The 23,136-nt window shown below is 37.6% G+C and overlaps 2 protein-coding genes across 2 annotated transcripts; both read right to left on the reverse strand.

The window, feature by feature from the left end:
* Positions 1-1,606: 1,606 nt before the first annotated feature.
* On the reverse strand, positions 1,607-3,539 carry si:ch211-163l21.11 (inositol 1,4,5-triphosphate receptor associated 2). Its single transcript, XM_055222760.1, has 8 exons — positions 3,466-3,539; positions 3,249-3,321; positions 3,142-3,169; positions 2,710-2,850; positions 2,497-2,628; positions 2,252-2,383; positions 1,718-1,830; positions 1,607-1,619 (listed from the first exon to the last, which is right to left on the reverse strand). Exons 1-8 carry the CDS (start codon positions 3,491-3,493, stop codon positions 1,607-1,609), a joined length of 660 nt encoding a protein of 219 aa, XP_055078735.1. The 5' UTR covers positions 3,494-3,539.
* A 2,678-nt stretch (positions 3,540-6,217) lies between these two features.
* On the reverse strand, positions 6,218-22,143 carry LOC117373481 (sortilin-like). The gene is made up of 20 exons (XM_033969525.2): positions 21,545-22,143; positions 19,778-19,837; positions 19,403-19,476; positions 19,229-19,331; positions 18,977-19,138; positions 18,508-18,581; positions 16,747-16,796; positions 16,412-16,539; positions 15,705-15,849; positions 15,470-15,625; positions 15,086-15,192; positions 14,263-14,365; positions 13,784-13,955; positions 12,539-12,729; positions 11,315-11,504; positions 10,633-10,749; positions 10,056-10,173; positions 9,860-9,972; positions 9,401-9,524; positions 6,218-8,268 (listed from the first exon to the last, which is right to left on the reverse strand). Exons 1-20 carry the CDS (start codon positions 21,809-21,811, stop codon positions 8,254-8,256), a joined length of 2,469 nt encoding a protein of 822 aa, XP_033825416.1. The 5' UTR covers positions 21,812-22,143; the 3' UTR covers positions 6,218-8,253.
* Between the last annotated feature and the right edge of the window lie 993 nt (positions 22,144-23,136).

Below are 23,136 nucleotides of genomic sequence, written 5' to 3' on the forward strand. Positions count from 1 at the left end.
TTAGATTTGTTCTATTGTACTCAGTGGTCATAGAAGTTTTTAATCACATTGCATTTTTGGTCAATTATCGGTCCATTTTTTTTCCAGGAGAGATCAGTTACTGCAGATGAAACTGAGTACAATAGAACAAGTCTAATAAAGATCTTATCAATGGCCTTTGTAATATTTTTTACTGTAAAGAGACTTTATGGATACGTTAGTAAGACTCATCGTATTGTATTAATAAGTAGTAAACCATTGTGATGAAACAGATGAACACAGACACATAGAAGCAGAGAAGAGTCCAACGAGACTTGTACAGCCAGTGTGTCCCAGGACCTTTACACTGAGAGTCACACCTGAGGAGAGGAGAGTTGTATCAAATATAGCTTCAAAATTGTGGAAAAAATAGTAATAGTAATAGTAATAGTAACTCACCTGTCGGCTGGAGTCCTTTGGCTGAGATTTGGACTTTTTCTATCAGATTTCCTTCGAGACAGTGCCGCTCTCCATCTGTGTCGCTGACGAAGAGTTTCACTTGTGGAACTGAACATAAAAAATGAAATAAATAAAAAAAGGGATTACTTAGGGTAGAGCTTACTGACATCCAGGTACAACAGTGTAACAGTCAAGATTAAACAAATGCTTAAGGTTGTGCGACCAAATTGAATGTACCAGCGTGTAGCAAAGAAGGGTTAATAATGAAAGATATCAACTATTATCTATTACAGAATTGCCAAGGCCTATAGTTTAAGTGCACTGCTGATGTACAGGGTGTCCATAAAGTCTCTTCACAATAAAAAAAAAAAAAAGTATTACAAAGCCAAGTGCTAACATCTCTTAATCAGACTTGTTCCATTGTACTCAGTGGTTTCCAAAGTTACATCTCTATATGGGCACTACTAGTTGTACCAAACACATCAAGACAGTACTGGATTTCTTGCAATGTCCGCTGCAGCAGAGCCTCATCAATGGTTGCAATTGCATCTGTCATGTTTCGCCTTAGTTCAGTAATGTCCCGTATCCTTGTTCAATACACGATATATTTAACACAGCCCCATAAACAGAAATCCAGAGGTGCGATATCTGGAGAACGTGGCCCATCCCTTCCAATCCAACGATCTGAGAATGTTTGATGGGGGAAGTTACAAACACGCAGACCCCAGTGTGGTGGGACAACATGTTGCTGTTGATAGTTGGTTGAAAGCCCTGGAGTTGTGGTGCCAAATCTTCAGTCAAAAGGTCAAGGTAGACATCTGCACTAACTGATCTCTCATGGAAGAAAAATTGACCAATAATTTGATTCCATGTGTGATTAAAAACTTTTATAATCACTGAATAAAATAGAACAAATCTAATTAATATATCGCATCAATTGTCTTTGTAATAAAATTGTTAGAAGACTTTATGGACACCCTGTTTATCATATAGTTTACACAGCTTCATACTTTTTGCTTGATGTATTAGCAGCAGACTCTGGCTTAGGGGGCAGATACTCTGGCTTTGGGTCAGAAGGAGGCTCCACTACTGGAACAGGAGGTTCAACAGGAGGAGTTATAATGTCACTTTCTGAATGATTTTCAACTGTTCCAGTTGGATCAAGTGTCCTGTGTAGAAGAAAAACAAATCAGTTCATGTATCTGTATATGAACAGGTGTATACTATGTACTGTAAGTGCAGCATGTGATGTAAATGTGTGCACAGGTCTGATCAAAGAGTATTCATTGGTGACACTGACCTGTCGTCGGTGAAGTTGCTTTCAATTACACAGACACTGGACTCAGAGCTGGGGCAGGGCGAGGGGGAGGACTTCTTACCCCCACGCTTCCTCGAGTCTTTCTTCTTCTTCTCCTGCACAAACAATAACAAGTCTGTACAAATTACACAACTGGACGTTTTTGTCTTTCTGTCTCCACCTTTCAGAACCTAATCTGCATTTAAGATACTAACCCAACATTTTTATTGGAATTATATTGTAACAGTTTTCCCATCTATAACTATATAAGATCATAAATTGCACAGAACGATTTCTTACATTTGTCTCATTCATAATAATAGATGAGCTGATTCTTCTGCGGAGACTGCCCTAAAATCAAACAAAAGTGAGGAAAACATAACAAAAACATATCATAGCCTTTGATTTTATGAACCTGCTTTGTCAGCCTCTTATTGTCTCTGTTCTCCTCAGATTCTAAAATAAAATCGTGATCAGTTAAACCTATACATAAATAAATAAATAACAGCACACAACTAAACCTGGAGACTCTCTGGCGTGTCTCTGGGCCATCCTGAGCTGGACTTGTCTCCGTGCCTCCTCCAGCTCACTCAAGTTCCTCTCGTATTTCCTCCTCAGGTTCTCCACATGGGCCACCATCAGCTCCACCACTCGGCTCACACGTGCCTCCTACAAGTACACGTATCATATCCTGTTACCTCTATTTACAGTGACAGTTTACACTTTAAAAAGGATATGGTTTGTATAAAGAAACTTGATTTTTAAAAGTGTCCCTTACAGACCTGATGCACTGCCCCCAGCACTTCCGCAGTGTTGGAGATCCGCTGCACTGTCCCGCCCAAAATATCCAGAGACAGCTCCAGCTTCTGCAGGATTGTGTTGCGTTTACTGTCCAGACACAGGACCTTAAGCATCTGTAAAACACCTGTATTTAAACATCTGTACACATGTATTTAAACTTCTCTTTAAGGGTCCCACAGGGGGTCTATCTGCACCTCCAGGGTCTCTCTGCCTCGGGCCAACTCCAGCTGCACGTTCTCCTCGGCCAGGTTTCGGGCGTGCTCCTCTGCCTGCAGCCTCTGCTTCAGCGTGTACTGGTCACAGCGGAACGCCAGGGTGATTTGACAGAAGGCCGCCTCGAGACAGAGACATGAGACAGCTTTCAAATGAACAATCCCATGAAAACACATAAGAATGAAACTAAATGCACATATCAGGCTCTGCTGATTGCAAAAAAATGCATTTGTGTTGAAAGATGCACAGCGGATGTTATTGTTTTTGCCTGGAATGTTTCACAATATAGCATTAAACTTGTCTTTCTCCAACCAGAACAGGTACTATTTAGCTATATAAAAGTTACACATTGCACCTTTGAAGGCAATTACAGCAAAGAACAGAAGAGCAATAATAAAACAATAAGACCTTACCTCTACATCATTTTCTGACATCTCCAAACTGTCCAAATAAGAACATTTTTAATATATTTCTTTACAGTAAAAAAGTATTACGTTAATGTTAAGTATTTGCTTTCCACCTGTTGAGTCCCACTCTTTCTATAATGGACAGGTCGTTCCAGCTTGTGATCATCTGCTCCTCTTGACTGGTTTCTGATGACAAAAAAAGTAATTCATGTTTTAAAGAACAAGCATATTTTGAATTTAAAGCATTCACGCCAAATTAAGGCCCAAATGGAGAATACTCTGTAAACTGTAAACCCAATCCCTTTGAATAATACCCTTAGTGTATCTAACCTTCATCACTGTCATCGCTGCACGCCATTGTAGATACACAGATGACATTTGTCTCTGAAGACGCAGCCTGAAAGACACAAATATGTATCTTTACTCCATTCATAGTATTAGATTTAAGTATATTTTTAAATAGTTATACAGTATATCTTGACTTTCTATTGTATATTTCTACTTTCTTGTACTTGAACTTTGTGTTGCAACCAGGCCTGTCACAATAACACATTTCAAAGTGTGATATATCGCTGAAGTAAATCCAGACGATAAACGATAATATTGAAACAAAACTAAATTATCCCTCGGAAAACTATTCTAAATGTACAATATTTAAAAAACTTGAGTCATAGTAGTTATTTCTACATCTCAAATCTCATCATGTTGCAAAAAATAGCCAAAAATATCACACTACTGCAAAGGAAAAGTGCCCACGATAAACATTGATCCACAAAAAATATTGCTCCATGGATCATGTTTTGAGCAATAAGTCGATATATGTGATATTTGAGGTATTATCATGACAAGCCAAGGTGCAACACTATACTATTCTAATAATCTGAATAAAGGTTCTCTATATTATATCTCTATATTTTATCTTAAACAAAATGCCTCTTTATACACTGGCAGCAGACAGTTGAAGTAAAAAAAAGAGTAAAAAAAGAGTCAAAATTAACAAAAAAACACAAACTTTAGTGTCTCATAAAACAAAAGGAGTTTGTCTTGGGCTGTTCACATGTGCTGCAACCAACAAAGTGCACAGATAGGTAATATATAACATTTAAAATCTATGAATTAGGAGAGACATTATCAATCTGAATATATTGAATGCAGTCAACCAGTACTTTTTACTTAAACAGCCCATTTTAAACTATTTTTTGTTCTTCGTTATAATGTTTCCTCATCACAAACACACCTGGAGTTATGTTTTGTTCCATTCACTTGTTTAAAATGCAAACCCTACATATTTAGGTTGAGCTCTTCTCTCAAACATTAAAACACTCTGTTCCACCTTGTGATGTCATCGTGTGGTAATACAGGAAGTGCTCCATTGTGTTTTTAAACTCCCCACACCTTCACTAGAATCATGTGGATGATTTCAGCCCTGGAAATGCCAATCTCTACTAAACAAAAGGTAAAAAGTAGCTGTGAACGTGCAAACTACCACTTCATGACATCACAAGGTGGAACGGAGCATTTTGAGGTTTGGAGACGTAGACAGACAAATAAACCAGGATGATTCAAACATGTGTGAATGAAACAAAACACAGCTCCATGGTGAGGTAACAGCATTATGGAGTCACAGGAGTCCATTTTGTGTAATATAGGACCTTTAAGTGAGCACGTCTTGCCCTTCAGACCAAAGTAAACATCACTACGCTGTACTTTATGCATCATGTGACTTACCTGCGCGCTCATTGTTCAGGGTTGAGGTGGCAGAGGCCAATCAGGTCCTATAGAATCCTTCATTTACTCGCATATTACTCTGCGTCAGCCAAACGGGTCTCATGTGTCATTTGCTCACCCTGACATGGATATTTTTACATGTCCTGGTCAGGTCCATTCTCTCCTGTTTTGCCCCTGTCCCTAGAATAGATAATCCCATTAAGAGATCCTTTCCTCAGTCAAGCAGACCAGCAGAGAGGCTCATGGGAGATAACTGTTCTTCTGTTGCTGCGTTTTTATCTTTGGTAAATAAAACCATGTTATAAATGAGATGAAAGCTGGTGTAATTGGCAGTTCAAATGTGCTTGTTTTACAATCTATAAGGTTCATATCTACATTAAATACTGATTGTTGTGCATCTAGAAATACATGAATGAATATAAAATGTATTTTCTTAAAGGGGAAAACAGGGTTGGTTGTCATTTTTATTTATATTTTGCATTATATTTCAAGTAAAAAATGACATATATGATTAATCTTTGGTTTGATTTGAAATGTTTTGGCAAGAAAACATCAGTGGTTATTAAACACTTGCAATCCAATAACATTTCATTAACATTTGAAAAACAATATAAATTTGAAGGCCTATTTAGTGATCAATAACGTTTGAACAGAATAGGATACAGGGGAGTAAGGACTTAATTTTCTGTATTGAAATTGAATATTTAAGATACAATGTTTTGGGAAAATCAGATGTGAAAGTGACAACCAACCCCACTCTGGCTTTGTGAATTTTACTTCCCCTTCAGAAGTTAAAATACAGTGATAATGACACAGATAATCACAGCTGCTCAAGAATATTCAGCGGTTTGGTCGTCTTTTTCTTGGGGATATTGTTTAGGGCTCATTTGGAAAACTAGCCATTTAAATACACTATGATACTATAAAAAATAAAAATAAAAAAAAATTAAAACCTTACCTATACTGAGGATCACCAGATTTTCAAAATTCAAAATTGGGACACACCCGGGTTGAGATGGTTGATTTTCATTAAAAAGCTAAACAAATAACAATGTATTCCCCTCTTTACTGTTGGCAGGGATCAAATTGGTCAAAAATAGAGACTCCTGGGACATTTCTTTTATAAAACTGACCAATCAAAGGTTTTGGATCTGGGACATGGGACTCAAATCTGGGACTGACCCTGGCATTCTGCCCCTGAACCTGATCTTGTTGTTGGAACTTGTCTCAGCTGAGGTTTGTGAGCCCAGGTAACACATTTCCATTCAGGACAGTGACTGGGCGCCCTCTTGCGGCCAACATCTAAACAACAGGCAAAAGCGACAGAGGAGCAGATGAACTAAGACAATAATATGCCTTCAACAGAAAAGTTTATGCATTTATTTAGTGCCTTTATAACTTATGAGACCACAATGTCCAATTTCAAAGAGTTCATATTAAAAGAAACAAAGGCAGTATTACAGGAACATGTGAATTTATTTAAAACCTTCAAAGAAAAATGGAGAGAACCAGCAGATACAAAGTTGTAACTTGAATATTTACATAACCAGAAAAGCAAATTTATACAGATCTCAAACTGTAAGAAAAAAGTAGTCATTTCACAATATGCAACAAGCTTTTAAAACTCAGTTCACAAAAGAGGCATCCAACATCTAGCAGCTACGCACGCACAACCTTGGTTTCAATCAAGTTTAGCTGATCACGGAGTCAATTTAAGTGTAAATTTAAAACATTTAAGTGAAAATTAACATGCATTTACTGTTGGAAGCCTGAAAATTCGTTATATTGATGTGCAGCAAGATATGATAAATTACACTAAACCCACACTACAAAGAGAGCATCCACACAACAGGCACTTTTTCAAAATCTCATCCAAGTATTCTCTGCACTCTTTACCTCTCTGTAATAAATTAAACCAGAGGACGATAGACACATAACTACACGAGTGAAACTGACAGATTGATCTCTTCATCATTTGTCAAAAATAGACATCTCAAGGCCTATTTAAAAATGATTTGCCTCTGCGTCACAACCAACATTTACAGTTTGACTAATTAACAAACTAATCTCCGTATGTTTTTGTGCTTTTCTCTCATTTTCCTTGTTGTAAAAATATTTGATTAGCTACAAATATTGCATTATCTCCCTTAAGCACAATTAAACTTTACATGTTACATAAATTTGGCATACAAAACGCTGGAAAAGCTTGGGTCACCAACAACATTTTTTATAAAGAATTTAAAAAGATAAATATGTTGGGCTTGTGCTTTGGGAAAAGAATAATTTAAATGGGTCAAAAACATAAAATAAACTAATTTACGGGAAAATGTTATTGCTCTCAAAGTTGGTGCAAAAAGGGAGTTCACCTCATTGACAAACTCACTCATCAATGAAATGAATGAGGCTGAAAACCAGAGACTAACACGCTCTTGGCTTCAAATGTTTAACACTACTTAAAGCTGCAGTATGTAACTTTTGGGAGATGGCATGTCACCTGCATGATTCAAAGAAAATAGAAAGTTAAAACCATACTTCTGAACATGACATTAATAAGTTGTGGAAGATTATAGCCAAAAGAGCAACATTTCCATAGAAACAAGCAGGAGACCTTTCTTCAGGCCAAATAAGAGCCAGGTTTATGGAGACAGCAGACTGTACACCCTGCTTTTTCAGTGCAATAACCAATCAAAATTAAAAGACATACTTTTAGTCTATTTTTGGCTAAAAAAGTTACATACTGTGCCTTTAAATAAATTGTGATAAGTGGTGCAAATGCTTCACAGAATTAATGGTGAACTCAATATTGCTAGATATGATTTATATTGCAAAAAGAACTGTTTGATCTTGAAAGAACTAAATCAATATGTATCATTGTCATCATCTGGTACCCAAACCCCAAAAACTGTATCAAAATATTTCCAATCATACTGCATAAAACATGTACTACTCTCATTGTGCAGCCCTAATGGAGATCATCCATCTTAAACATCACGTTCCTGTATCACGACAGAAAAGGCAAAGAAAAGTTTATTTACAAATGCCGTAAACCAGTGTCTTCGACAGGAGTGTCCCATAAGAACCTTCACTTCTAACCCAAAGGCTGAGCTCTGCTCAAAGTTCAGATTTCTGCTTAAGACCCTACAATAAATAACTCAATCAACAGAATCAGAAATTGAAGCGAAACACGAGTACTTCAGATCCTCCAGTATTGTCTCCCTCTGGCCCGGGCGCCTTTGTACATTCATATTTTGAGATGACATCAGTGGCCCTTTGTCTGTCCCCGGCTGCAGCGCACTAAAGGTGAAAGAGAGAAGGCTGAAGACAGAAGAGTCTGCCCCAGGGAGGAAGGCCCGGTAACATGGAGCTCAGCTGAAGCACAGGTTACACCAGCTATTCAAGCAGATCCTGCACAGAGTAAACAACATAGCAAAGATGTTAGGCAACAGAGGACAAGCATGACGCAGTGTTTACACTTTATAAATAGGTCAAGTATAAAGGAAACTGGATACAGTGGCAGATTATGTTATAGTTTGATGTCAACTTATTTCATGAACCCCATCAATCACCCAATGATAAAATAACCTACTGCAAATACCACAGTTCTTTAAGTAATTGTTTGACTTAAGTACAGCCACCAGAGGGCAATGATAATCTACCTCTTCTCAAACTGGACAAATCATGCAAATAAGAACAAGCAGATGATCTAAAGAAACTTCAAGCTAAACCAATAATGTACACTGAAAATAATAAAAAAAAAAAATCCTGATGTAGATTGTGGATGTAAATGGCAATTAGTTTAAGTTTATGTAAAATATTAAAACTGCTTCATCATCTCTGTACTGCTTTTGTACCAGTTAAAATTCTTTACTTCTTCATGAAAAACAGTGCGACTCTATGTCCATTAATTTCATAAGAAGTTGCTCACCCAGTCGCCAGGCAAAGACTCTGCAGCAAACTTGGAAAAAAAACATGTGGCTTGAATTCCTCCAAACTGAATTTAGGAAGAAGTCGGTAGCAGTGTTTTGGGGGAGTTTTGTTTATTACCATCCAGAGCAGACGTATAATTGTTTTAAAATGAAGAACAATGGTGGCTTTTATAACAGCCTTTTGCAGTTATTAAAGGATTATTGGGTTATGTTCTACTTATGTTACAAATATGGGAGCATTTTATGTGATTAAAGCTAAGGCTAAACAAACAGACAAGAAGGAAAAAGTAAATATAAACTAAACTAAACTGGGGTCAAAGCTAGGGTACTAAACCTCCCATTGTATTTTGCAAGGTGATGTTGACTTAATTTCAAATTAGTAAAAATGTATAAATATTCATGACAAAGACAAATCTAGTTCATCTACAAATTATTTAAAGTTGTAGTCATTTATCCTATCCATGTTACTCAATCAGTAAAGTTGTAAATAGTGTTTTGGTTCAAAGATGACTGAAAACACTATAGACATGTCTTGATTTCTTCCACACATCAGTGACATACACAACACTACGCACATACAGTGTGTTAAATAAGTAACCATGTTCATGTACCTCGTCTGAATCATCGTGAAATTCGATCTTGCCGTTGCGCGTGTGGTTGGTCTCCAGAGGCTCGTCCAGGTCACCGTTCTCTGCCGCATGCTGCTGCAGCACTGAGTATCTGTGCACCAGGAACCTGAAAGAATGAGGAAAATGCTAAATGAAACTTTCCCAACTACGGTAATTCAAAAAAAAGATTAATATTGTCCAAAATAATGTGGTTAATGTAAATTACAAGTGATTTGAGCCATTGCCAAATATAGCAACAAAAAATTACCTTCAAAATTCAAGACTTGTCACATGAGGTTAATTTAATAAGAGATTCTTAATTTAATTCTATGATATGAATCTCATAAGAATCATATGACACGCTCAACAACAAGACAGACTTGTGCCCCTGGTCTAGAATGTAGCAAATGTAGAAATTATGCCCGAGTGATTTTCGGGTTTATGGTTGTAATTGAGCCCCACCTTCCTCCACAGACATATTTCTTGATGAAGACGACTCCACCCACAACGCTCAGCAGCATAACGATGACAATAAATGTGATGACCGCAGGCATTGATTTGGACGAACTTGAAGCCTGTCAAAAAATACAGCAGGATCTCAGTATAACTATGATACGGTTTAACCATCAAATACAAAATAATATCAAATAAAATGTACCAGGGACTTGACTTGTGAGGGCTCGACCAGGTCACTGACGCAGTGCTGTCGCAGGTCAATCTCTTTCCGCTCAGGCATCTGTCCTCCTTCACATCTGTCACCAGGGATTTTTCTGTATCTGTAGATGAAAAGGAAAAAAAACAACACATTAATAAAGAATTACTCAAATTTAACAAAAATTTTAAAAAAATCTATATATTTAATTACTGTTTTGTTAACTATCAACGAAATGAGGCATATGGACCCTTCCAGGAGTGACGCGTTTGGAATAGATGTGCACACAGCCTGGGAACAAATCAATATAAAAGGTTCTATCCCATTAATTTTAATGAGGCAGCAAAATAAAAAGGCCAAGCAAACAAATGCTTGCAGTTTGTAGTTATTTGTTGTGATATAAACAACAAGTTCCATTTTCTAAACTCACCCATTTAAGGACGATTTGTGGCACTGGATGAAATAAAACCAGCCAAACACGTTAAACTGTCTTATAGTCAGTGCTCAGTTACGATCTCGGATAAAGAGCTATTCTGTGGCCATTTTTGAAGACTTTCATTATATCCCTGCATCTTAACCTTACCCTTTGGTTTGTAACTGCTCTTCTCTGCCGTGAAGACAGAACTCCAGGACTTTTCCCTTCAGATCGGGCTGCTCCACACACTCTGAGCTGTTCTCCTGACGGAAATATCCAAAGTCACTGCAATGAGAGAGCAGGGATCAATGACTTTTGATCAATAGCAGCAAACAGTCAGGGCTTAAATGGCTTTATAAGCAAAGCAGTTTTATATTTACATATTAAATAACTAAAATAAACTTGACCTTGACAAAAGCACTATGTAAAAGGTATCAAACAACCAACCACCTTCTCTCACTGACAATGAAATATTTTGAGTTTAACAGTGGGGTCCCGAGCCGTTCATATAGTTATTTTACGGGTCCAGGGATGAAAGGCCCCTGTGATTCTAGTATAACTTATTTGCCTCAAAATCAGCATTTTTTTTGTAATTTTATTTATTTTAAAAAGAGGGAACAAGGCATGATAATGAGCAGATGTACAAATGTGCAAACTAATGTAAATATGACAGATTATAGCCTTGGACTAATTTCCATCTGCATATTCCCTGGCAGGTCGATGTTACAAACAATAAACACATACACACACACATACATACACATACACACAATTTACTATCCTTGGGTTAAGTAGTATAGTCTATCTAATCTAATGTCACTGGGATTAGTTGCAGCAGTCTTTGTCTCACCAGAGGAAATCGTCCAAGGTGCAGGTGCAGGGGGTGTGCTGTTTGGTGATGTCATAATCTCGCCCATTCCAACAAACCGAGTCCTTCCTCAGACGCCGAAACTTCTCCTTGTACCCGAGCATGCAGCCATCCTTTGGGTCGCTGACGTCATCAGAGTGAGCCAGCCACTGCACATAGTCCGAATCGCCACCTGAAAAACACTTGGGTCTATTAGCACATACAGATGACGAGTCAGCCATTCAAATAAATACAAAATTATTTATTGAATACTCATTAATCCCAGTGTGAGGATGCATTTGTGATGGTTTGAATTGAAGTTATTACAATGCACTCCGATTCTTCAGGAATGTGCCTCACTTCTGGGAGTGACACATTGTATTTGTTCAGACCATAGTATATATGTATAAAGAAGTGGACTAAATGAGTCTGATGTCACCCATAGCGTCTGGCTCCAGTCAAATGAAACTTATCGAAGCTAGTAATTATAGAGGTGAATTTGGATTTCCATATTAGGAATTCTGACCATGAGTATCATAGCAACCAAAGAGTAAATCCGGAGTGAGGCTGTTGAAGGCAACGCCCCTTCCCACCTGTACCACTGGTTTAGCAGGGAGCTCGAAGGGGCACTTAGCAACAGCTTTGATCGACAACATTGCTAACACTAGCGGGAGTGACCTTGGGGAAAGAAGGCGCCTGATTTGTTGGTTATTAAAGTTCATATCTTGAGTTTTGGACATAGTAGCAAAATAAAAATACCAGGAGGCAGAGCGGGTCAATACGAACATTTTAGACCAAAATAACAAGCCTGACAGCAGCAGTTATGCAGAGAGGAGCATTTTCCAATGTAAAGTGAATTGGAGCCAGAGGGAATTAAGCCGGAAGTGCGCCCATGATCACTTCCCAGTTTTAATGTGGTGGATAGCAGGTTAGCTATGTCCATTTATATCTACAGTGTATGGTTCAGACACAAGAGCAGGACACTCATTGAAGTTTTATTCATGATCTTTAAGCACCAATGTTTACTGTAATTTAAGAAGAACACAGTGAAAGGCAAAACTGCCAAATGCTAATAAAGTATTCGCTTATGTTTGTGCAAATTCAGCTAAATCGAAAAATTATAAAATAACTTAACAGGAGCCAAATGAGGTCACTCAAATTGAAAACAATATATTTTCAAATTAGAGTGCTTCCCTAGAGAGCATTTGAGTGCTTCCCTGGACTCACAGTCTCTGGTGAGCAGCTCCCTGAAGTCAATGGTGATAGAGATCCAGTACTGGGCCAAGAACGTTTCCTTGTACCCCCACAGACTGACATTCATGGAGCGGGCCCCGGGTTCAGATGCCAGCCCTGTGAAGAAGATGGGCTCTTTGGTGAAGTTGTACTCGTGCCAGCACTGCCCTTCATCTGTGGAGAATCTATGAAAACACAAAGGTCACAGATCTAAATGTATCATCGCACAGCAGGTCAACAGCAACCAGCCCCTCTGAAGTGTAGGACAGGCCGTGTTTGACCCAACATCAAAACTACAGTTGTACAAGAAAGATGTGCCAACATCGAGTTTTTCTTTTTTTACATGAACAATTCTTAAATCATTTTCAAATAAAAGTTAAATGCATGCAAAAGTAGTACATTTCGTGCTCTGGAAGACATACTCATCCTAAAAATATAGATTTTTTTTGTCATTATTGCTGTATAAGTAACGATATTTAAACATTATCCATTTCTAGTAGAAATGTGTTAACTTCTACATAGTAGGAGACATTTTAAGACTTGAGTATCAGGCAAATGTAAAATTTAAAAAGATAAAATTATTCACAAAAGTGCAGAAATATCACTTTAGAACCTTATTTGGAAAATTATAGCATTTTATTATAAACAATAGACTAGATATCTTCAAAAATCGATTATATTCTGAATGTTGGTTTGAAGATATGCAAAATTTTATCTGCTCATCTCCAATGTGTATTTTAATACATCCAAATGTTTTTCAATGTATATACAATTCTCTTTGACTAATTGTTAAGATTTAGAATAATTTCTCACACACCAAAACATTACTAATTTCAGATTCTTTTTAAAGTGACAAATAATCTTTAATAATTTAATCTCTATGAGGTTTTTGCAGAGTCACACTAAAAATATTTAGATAAGACAGTGGATAGAAGCTGCAGGTGGATGTCACTGACAACATGTTAAAAACTACAGAAATAAAATGAATACTTCACTGGAGGACTCTTCTGCGTTTAGCATTTGAGACCCAAACATCTCTCTTTATAATGCTAACACTAATAAATATTAAAACAACACCACAATCTTAAGTATTCTGCATCTAAAAATAATCAGGAAGTCTTTAGTTAATATAAGTTGTTTATATCATGTTCTCACCATAAAACAAATCTGCATCAGTCCCTCGGTGGACAAGTTGCATATTGGCTAACTATAAATATAAGTATTATGCCATGCTCTTACTTGATGGTGTTGATGGGCTCGGTGGGGTTGTGTTCCACTGCAACCAGCAGCCCCCCAGAGTCCAGGATGGCGTAGTGATGAGGTCCATCCAGAGCTTTGATCCAGCTGTAGCCCCCATCATCAGACACATAGACATCAGGCTTCATGACGGAGATGGCGTCGCCCACACTGCCTGATGGTGACAAAGCACACACACTTTAGGGATACTGTGAAGATCAGTATATGTAAGACTAGGGCTCAGGTGCCATCAAACATAATCTGGTCCTAAACTGTTTAATTGAGATCGGGGACAAGCAAAATTACTAATCTCTTTAACTGATATAAAATGAGCTATATGCTGATTTTTGGTGTTCGTGGTCAAATATAGCGGCACAATTCACTTTAACTAGTATAAATGAAAACAACACAAAATTAACAAAGAAATACAGGCTACATCAGACAGCTTCATATGTTTATAAGACACAGGCACTAGATGTTACCATGAGCCAGGATGAGGCCGACTGCATTGGGCTCAGACAGAGGCAGCATGGGGACATTGAGTCTCATGGCTGTGCTGTACGCTGCGTGAAGGTGGAGACTGCACTGTGGACACAAACAGCTTGAACTTAGTTTGCATGTATTAAAATGCAATTTGAATGCAGTATTTACAGGAACTGAACATTAGAGCTAATGTAAACTTAGAATGGATGTGTTTTAGTCCTGATTTAGTAATGGTGTGTTTCATGTTTAGTTCCAGGCTCAGTCCCAGTTTAGTTTTAATTTTGACCTGGTGTGTATGAAAGCAGCCTTAGAGCAGTGTTTCTTAGACTTTAATTAAAATGTCTGAATGCTGTACACATTATATCATCATCATCATCATATAATACCTATAGTTAAAAGTGCATAAAATATAAACTAAATAGAAATTGTATTTTTTCCCCAAAATCCTTCTTGTGTACCCCCTAGGGCTTTCTGTGTACCCTTGGGGCTGTCCAAACCAGTTTTGAAACCATGATTAGACATACTCTGTAGAAGCCATGTGATGCAAAAATTCAAACTGATAAAATGCCGACTAGTCTGGAAGGGTTTAGATCTAGTCAAAAGATTTTTAACTTTTAGCTGGAATTGTTTTTTGAGCATGTCCCTAACTTCTGTGATGTGATGTGTTCTGTGATGTGTAGACTTATTTTTATAAATATCATTTTAGAAAGAGTTTTAAACTGACATGCGATAAGCACACCTCTAGTGTTAGGAAAACCTATTTATAGTTATTGTGTTACTAGTTCCTCTTAAGGGCTTGACAAACCGGTTTTGTCCGTGTACCTCGTCTGGATCTTTGGCTGTCGCATCACACTTGGAGTTGGAAGGTTTCTGCAGAGGGACCCATTCTCCACCCCGATCAAAGGACACCACGGATTTCACAGAGCTATCTGAAATGAGTGACAGACGTGTTTAATATGCGTGAGAAACCAGATACAAAAATCAAAAGCTTTATGGCAATGAAAGACTTAAGATCTGGCCAGTGATGTGAGGCGTTTTAGCTTAAGTGTCAGCCATTTGATCCTGTCTGACAGCACATCCAACACCGTGAAGCTAATTAAATATTTACCCAACACCCAACCTCCACAGAAGTATGTAACAGAGAACTATCAGGTCATTTGAGCTTTAGCCAGCGTTACACTTCATTTGATTCAGAACTGGAGCTACCTTCAGCCAAAACGCTGGTGATGAAGACTCCTCGTAGTGATGTGACATTGGTGAAGTCAGTGTCTCCCCCTGTGGTTGTGTAGAGGTGGCGGTCCAGGGACTTTGAGTACACAGTGCCGCGATCATCAGAAACGTAAATAGTACCAAATCCACTGTCTTTAACCAGGACAGAGAAACTGGATTAGAAAATACTTTGGTATAAAAAGTAAAACCAAGTTGAAGGGGTGAGGTGTACCTCCTGGCTCATCAACATGCATGAAAACCATATCATCGTTGGCGGCTAAAATGGAGTAAAACTGTTCGTGACCAACAGGGGGCAGCTGGGCCATGTTCCAGGTGTCTCCGTGGTCCACAGAAACATGGATAATCCTCAGTGTGCCCTGAAAATATGAAACACAAAATGGTGAAATACTTTTTTTTCCTTTTTTTTTTTTAGATTCTAGCCAGAGAATATATCATTTACTAGTGGGTCAAACAATTATGGTCTCCCACTTTACTTGGAAGGAATAATTCAACTGCTCCGACCTCTAACGATGTGAAGTGTATTGTCAAAAATGTGCATTGGTTCCCTGTCAAACTTATGCTGACATGTTCTTCTTCCTCTTTGGAGATGTTCACTTTCATAGCTGACTACATTTATGAGGTGAAGTACAAATGTTCGCCACTTTCTGAAAAATTCCGTGATGACAATTTACGTTTTTAAATATTTTTTTAGCTAGTAATTATTGTAATTAGTGGACCGAATAAAATGTGTTCATGTAAAAAAATTAAAAATCAGCTTTGCCCTGAAAATAAATCAATTTTAGTTTAACAATTAGAGCCACTGTAATGGGCCCAGCTTAACTAAGAAAAGGAGCCTTGTTAAATCAAAGGTATAAACAGTGGATTAAGCATTAACGCTTGACTGCTATGGGAGGCCTTATCAAGTTTCTTTGCACTGACCGTCCCCGTCATCACCGAGGCGAAGAGGAAGCGCCCTCCAAGACCAAACGAGTAGATCTTACGGGCAACGGTCTTTATTGTTTTCCCATAATCTGTGGTCCTCTTAAGATCCAGCATCCCCCGGTCACCTACAGGTCAAATATATCCAGGTGTAAAGTTGAACAGTTTTGAATCAGAAAAGGCTTTGATGTCATTGTCAGTGAAGAAAAAATACAAACTAGGACAATTCAAGAGAATATGCATTACTAATACTATAAAGAACATTGTTAAATATAAAATAAGATTAAATAAAAGGCATGCATAAATAAAGCTAAAATAATAGGCTGATTACTCACTGCATGAGCCATTAGAGTTTGTCGTGAAAAATAAGTTGCTTTTGGCCCCCCTAAAAGAGAGAGAGAAACAGTATTTTAATGAAGATAACATAATTTAAAGAAGACCTATTGTACTTGTGTCTGCTATATAGTTATAATCTATGACATCCATGGATCATTATGGATCATTATGTATAATTTGCACATTTTAAAATCACAATATTCATCTAAAACAGCTTAATAAAAGAAACAAGTTTGTTGAATTCTGCATTAGAAAACTGTGGTGGCCAATAAGAGTTGATGTCGCCATAAACTTGAAATAAATAAAGTTGATGGCTCCTCCGACGGATAGCTGCAGATCACCCTAGCAAGTAGTAGATTAAAAAAATATATATGTATCCAAAATTACTACACAACACTACTGAATCCTATGTATATCACTGATTAAGAAAAACAATTAGAGAATGAAAGTAGATACAGAGAAGTGGGCGTGTGGTGGCGGTGAAAACGGGGGTTGATTAATCACTTATTTTTAGGACGGCATATGGCCAAACATGCACGAAACTCTCCAAATACAACTTTGGGTGAGTAAATGATGAGGGGAAACAACTATAACATGGTTGTCTGAAAAGTCGATTTTCATTCATTTTTAAAGTATGTCACATGAGAGATATAAAGAAATATTTTCACAGCAATAAAATGTTGCCCAGCCCTTCTCAAATATGTACTTCCCTGTGTGTCCTGTTCCGAGTTTACAAAATGACTAACTGTTAGAGGTAGTTAAAATGTTTAGACCTGGTTTAGTTATTGTTTGGATCAGGCTTTAGACCAAATTTGTTCTGGGTGTGGATTAGTAGACTTTTAAGTTTACTTCTTTTGTTATAATCTATTCTACCCACATCTGAGGCACTTTATGTCTGTTTTAAACACAGTGGATAATCAAACCATGTTTTATAGCTCTCTATGGTTACCTGACATTTGGTTACGTAAATAAAGGAAAAAGCAGGCAACTTTGAAACAGCATCTAATCTTGTTAATTTAAATAAATAAACAAATTAGTAACAAAGTGAATAAATATAGGATTCTCACAATACGCTTTGGTTTAGTTGCAAATGAAAAAATAATTAACACATTTCAACACTTTTCTCTCTCTCTATATATATATATATATATAAAAAAGTACATCTATTAATCAACCATACCATATCAGTGATAAAAATAACTTCTGACTTTTACATATTTTGATTTCGGTTCTGTGCTAATGTGAAAAGGTCAGTCTCTTCACTTAGAACATATTAATTTTGGAATTAATTATTATTTCCAAAAAATTGTGCAGTCTCTACAAATCCCTCAAGGTTATAGCGACTTGAACAGACACCAATGCAACTGAAACAGGAGCTGCTAAAGGTGTTCACAGGGAAGAGCCTCCTGAACAACAGCCCTACAGGCTTTGGCCACATTTCAACACAACGCAGTGCACTTGTATCAGTGGTAAAAGAGCAGTGTGACTGATCTATGAAGAATCTTGAACAAATACTATTAATAAAATGTAGCCTCCAACAACAACGTGTGAAATATTTGAGCTGCTCTCCAAAGTGTAACTCTAGTTGAAATACATAACCTATTGTGGGCGAATAGGTAACATATGATATTTGGACACAGGCCACTCAAAGAGAAAAGTGTCTCAAAACTTGACAGGTCAATATTATTATGACAATATTCCAGTATAAGGCATTTATAAATACTTCAAGTGATTAGTAATTATTATAATTAGTCTCTTACCACTTGACCAAGCACACCATGTCGTGGATCTTAGTCCAGCTGCTGCCGAAATCTTGTGACAGCCACATTGCGTTCTAAAAGAGAATCAGAGATTAGAAAGAACCACTTAAATAACATCATTTGTACTTTATCTAAAAATACAGCAAATCATAAAAGTTAATGGGTATCCCCAAAGTAAACACGAAGATTCACATCAACATGTTTAAAAGAACATGGCCTTTGCTCAAGTATTTTATCACTCATTTCAAACCGGTGGGTTTGTACTAAAACTAGATCACACAAAAGTCCATATAAAGAACCATTTTCATTGAATCAAGTTATTTCTATTTTGGTTAACAGTAGACCATAACATTAAAGTTACATCATCATCATCATGATAATATTATATTATTATATTAATATTATAATGAGGAAACACAACTGGGGATTTTGTAAGTTTTGTGAACTAAAAAACCCAAAGAGCACTCACTTTGTTGCTGAGTACGACGAGCACGTTGGAATCCTGGGGGTTATATGAGATCTGCATGAGGGGGATGAAAGGCAGGTCATGGTGAGAGAAGCTCTTCCCAAAGTCACTGGACACAAAAATACGGGCCTGCAGTGTCTCTGATACTTCTGCAGTAAGTATCACCTACAAACACAAAACAGTGTGACAAACACTACATCTTATATTATGGGCATGTTTCAATATGGTGCATTATACAAACAAGCCATCGCTTACTTTTCCAGAGTTTTCTGGACCAATCGCAATCCCAAACTCGGAGCGGATAAAGGTGCTGTTTATTAACTCAGTCACATCGTCAAAGGATTTTCCATAGTTCTCACTGGCAACAGATAAATGATATGCAAATATTGTGTACAAAGCATGTTTGTCATATCGTATTAATAATTTTACCTGCGATAAAGTTTGGACTGTCCCAGCCGGATCATGAAAAACGGGACTTGAAAAGTTGTCAGTGCGAGGATGACCTGTTGGAAAGGTGGGATTTGGTTTTGGTGATAGTGGTACAGGTGACAGAACTCAACAGGACAACCACAGTCTGGGAAAGTCCAAATCATATTGTCAAAAAATAGAAGATCTTGCAGATGAGTAATTTTTATCTCAATAATAAATCATGAATATATGTTTTTAAGACAAATACACATCTCAGTAAGATGGGTAAGGAAATGAATTGTTCATTTATTGCATGTGTTGTGTTTATAGTTAAACATTAGTGAACATTTACATTTTATTTACATTTTATACAGAGGTTTGTATTATCAGACTTACCCCAGTGCCATCTCCAACCCAGGCCAGAGACACGGATCCACTCAAATCCTTGAGAGTGTACTGCAAACAGACAAAATTATATTATTAATATAATTCTATATCAACAGACATAGTGTGAATGGTTTAGTTTGAGGTGGTGTGTTTCAATAGAAAGTGAATTCAAGTAGAGCTGGCTAAAATGTGAAGTACCTCTTATCTGAGTTGACACAAAAAAACTACTATTTATCAACCAACAGCTCACAAGACCACTGGAGGAATGCTTTCATGGTTGAATGTACTGGTAATTATCCAAATCAGTTAGTGCTTAGTTGGTATTTAACTTAAGTACTACTTGCCAACAAATATCTGTGATGGAGGTGGCACCACTAAAGTGCATCATAGGACTATTACAGCTCTAATAATAACTGGTTCCACTACATTAATAGTGTTTCATGTGACGCAACAGTAGGTCAGCTATAGAGCAGTTAACCAATAACTGAAGAAAATGGGCAGTTCAAATACCACTCTTACCAGTTCAAATACTGTTGTGTCCTTGGGCAATACACTTCGCGCACATTTTTTATGTGAAGATTAAGTAGATATATTCATGGTTCCTGTTTATACGCAACATTTTGAGGAACCATTCAAAAAATGTAATACTTTATTTTGAATTGTTAGTTGCCATTTTTTTATTTTTACATCTCCCAGAAATCCATGAATAGTAATCTTTACTCCAAAATAACTAAAGAGTACCTTCTTCTGACTACTACTGAATGCATACTACTCTGTGATGTGTGTTGTCTTTCTTTCTTACTGCCCTCTGAATAAACTGTGGTCATGTTTCTGAATTTGCTTCCTTTTTCTATGAACTTAAACATAACTAGATGGATTACTCTTAACTAAAAGCTCGGGAATCTAGTCACCTATAGGTACTGGAGGCAAAGTATACAAAGAATTCAATGCAAAGTCGATCACATGGTCACGCGAGGGAAATGAGCCGCACCGGACTCCAATGACAACCAGCCCTACTTTGTTTGGAGTTTTCTTTTACAGGCTCAAGAACAGAGAGTGCATTACAACTCCTGTTTGCTTGGTGCTCCATCTGCTTCATCTCATCAGTGTCCAAATGTATCATTATGAAATCTTGAGTCTACCAGGCTGCAAAAAACCCTCTACAAAGTATTACCTAGAAATAATGTTTCATTATAAAACCTCACAGTCTGTCACAAGGGTTAGGCCTGGTCAAATTAGATCTGGAATGGACACTGGTGTGTTTAGGACAGCCGACAACAAGTTAGGCAGATTAAAAGCAATGCAAGTTTAGTCTATGACGTGCACACAAGATGTAGATCACAGCTGATAAGTTAAACTGGTTTGGTGAGACAGCTCCTAAAATCACCTGACCCGTGCAACAAGCAGTTTGCATTTCAAAAACTCAAGCCTCCAGGGATCCTTTCATTTGTTTCACCTTATGGAAGAAAACTTTATAGTAAGCCAATGGAAAGTTTTGGTTTCCCCATTTCTCTATTGCATGCAAGATAAATAGCAATAGAACAAACTGTATTATTGGCCTTTAGGAGTCAACAGGCACAAAGGGGGTATTGTTTAATAGTCTGCTATGCGCTCAAGGCTGAAAGGAAAGCGGTCCATCGCGGTAGTTTATAGGTGTGACTCCAGTGAGCACTGATTAGGCCTGAGGTGCACCTGGTAAGCACCTGCGCAGCTCCGACCTGCGCCTCATTAATGTCCAGGCGTGAGAAGTGAACCAGACCCGGTTTGGTAACTTACACTGTGGGTGTTGGCATCTAACTTGGCCTCGTATCCTTGCAGACCGTTGCAGGAGTCGGTGCTTCTCCGCTGAATATTGTGTTTTGGGGATGCAGGAGCCAGCCACTCAGGCAGAGACCTCTTGACGAGCTCCACCGCTTTCCTCGCAATGTTTGAACTCTTCTCAAAACGCGACCGTCCGGCGGGATATGGGTCCTGCAGAAAATCTGACCCGGCTGCAAAAGTGCACAAGGAAAGCGCCACGAAACACCGCCACACAAGTCCCATCCTCGGTTTAGAAACTGCAGCAATTACAGCAAATGCGTAAAACGACAAGCACGAGTGTCTTTGTTTATCCTGGTCCGGTGATGAAACTGAAGGTCGCTACAGCTCCAGTGCCTCGGATGACATCAACACAACAGTCCTCCTCACTATTTAGGGCTTTAAACCGGGGGAGCGCTCTGCAAGCTGCCACCGGCCGCCCTGAGAATAAAGCGCAAATAAACCGCAAATCCCCCAATTTAGCGCAGCGATTCTCTGCGCTGTTAGTCCCCGGCCAACATGATCCACTGGAGCGAGCCCAAACTGTGCCACTGAGTTGTTATGGCCAAGTGTGATGTGATTGGTCTATTTCCTCTTCTGTCCTCCCGTGCCCCGCTCTGATTGGTTAAAGGGATAAAAGGGCGGGACCAGAGCTGTAACCTGCATAATTAGCTGTCAAAGCTGCTTCAAGCTTGGTTGAGTAATACTACTGAAAAGTTAATAAATCATTTTAGAATTTAGCTGTGGCAATCTCACTGAGGGCGTCTTAAATGTAACAGGACTATTTATATATCTGATAACAAAATGGGGTTTCTAGAAACTTCTACATAAATGTTTAATCCCTGGGTTGTTTAATGGTGTAATTAAGTCATTAAGTAATTAAGTAATTTGGTTTCACTTTTTGTTATGTCCAAAATTAAATTAAATGCGCAACTAAAAACTATATTTAGTGGCATAAATATAAAGGTTTGTTATTTTTCAGTTGTTTTTGTTGTTTTTTCAGCACTTTAAAGAACATAAGTCTAGGTAAGGCAAGTTTTTTGTATGAACAATTCACACATAAAGCAATCCAAAGTACTTTACAGAATAAGAAAAATATTAAAATCACAATACAATAAATCAAAACATAAATAATCACAAATATGCATAAAATTAACTTTAAAAGAGAAGAATAAAAACCTAAACGTCAGGCCTACGTCAACTCAATAATTGAATTAAATAAATGATCATGTTTTTTGTCATACATTGAAAGTAGATTATTTCTTATTTGTTAACTGATAAACTGATTATACTGCTTAAAACATATATAAAAGCATAAACCATATTTTGGATAAACAACCTTTTTATCTCTAGTCATGTTTTTGGTTCACACGTGACGTGAATGTGCATTTTATTGAAATACACTGCAGATGTCTTATGTTGTTGGGATTAAACATCTGGGCTTGTGATGCAGTGGATTAAACCACAATGTCTGAGTAATCTGTCCCCGGCCCTCAGCACCAACAAATGCAGGACTTTTGCTCAACATAATTCAAAAAATACCCTGGATTTGAAACATTATTGACCAGTTG

Source organism: Periophthalmus magnuspinnatus, chromosome 7 (genome assembly GCF_009829125.3).
Source record: "Periophthalmus magnuspinnatus isolate fPerMag1 chromosome 7, fPerMag1.2.pri, whole genome shotgun sequence".
In the NCBI taxonomy this organism is placed as follows: domain Eukaryota; kingdom Metazoa; phylum Chordata; class Actinopteri; order Gobiiformes; family Gobiidae; genus Periophthalmus; species Periophthalmus magnuspinnatus.

Bases quoted from the DNA above. Each gene is read 5' to 3' on its own strand.
- si:ch211-163l21.11 (XM_055222760.1), bottom strand. From the start codon at position 3,493: ATGGCGTGCAGCGATGACAGTGATGAAG. The intron at 2,629-2,709 runs GTGCAGATAGAC...GGTGTTTTACAG, and splicing joins GAGGCAGAGAGACCCTGGAG to ATGCTTAAGGTCCTGTGTCT. The intron at 1,831-2,251 runs GCCAGAGAGTCT...TTGTTTGTGCAG, and splicing joins TCAGGATGGCCCAGAGACAC to GAGAAGAAGAAGAAAGACTC.
- LOC117373481 (XM_033969525.2), bottom strand. From the start codon at position 21,811: ATGGGACTTGTGTGGCGGTGTTTCGTGGCGCTTTCCTTGTGCACTTTT. The intron at 19,477-19,777 runs GTAAGTCTGATA...CCTTTCCAACAG, and splicing joins GGGTTGGAGATGGCACTGGG to GTCATCCTCGCACTGACAAC. The intron at 12,730-13,783 runs GTAAGAGCATGG...GTGTTTTCATAG, and splicing joins GAGCCCATCAACACCATCAA to ATTCTCCACAGATGAAGGGC.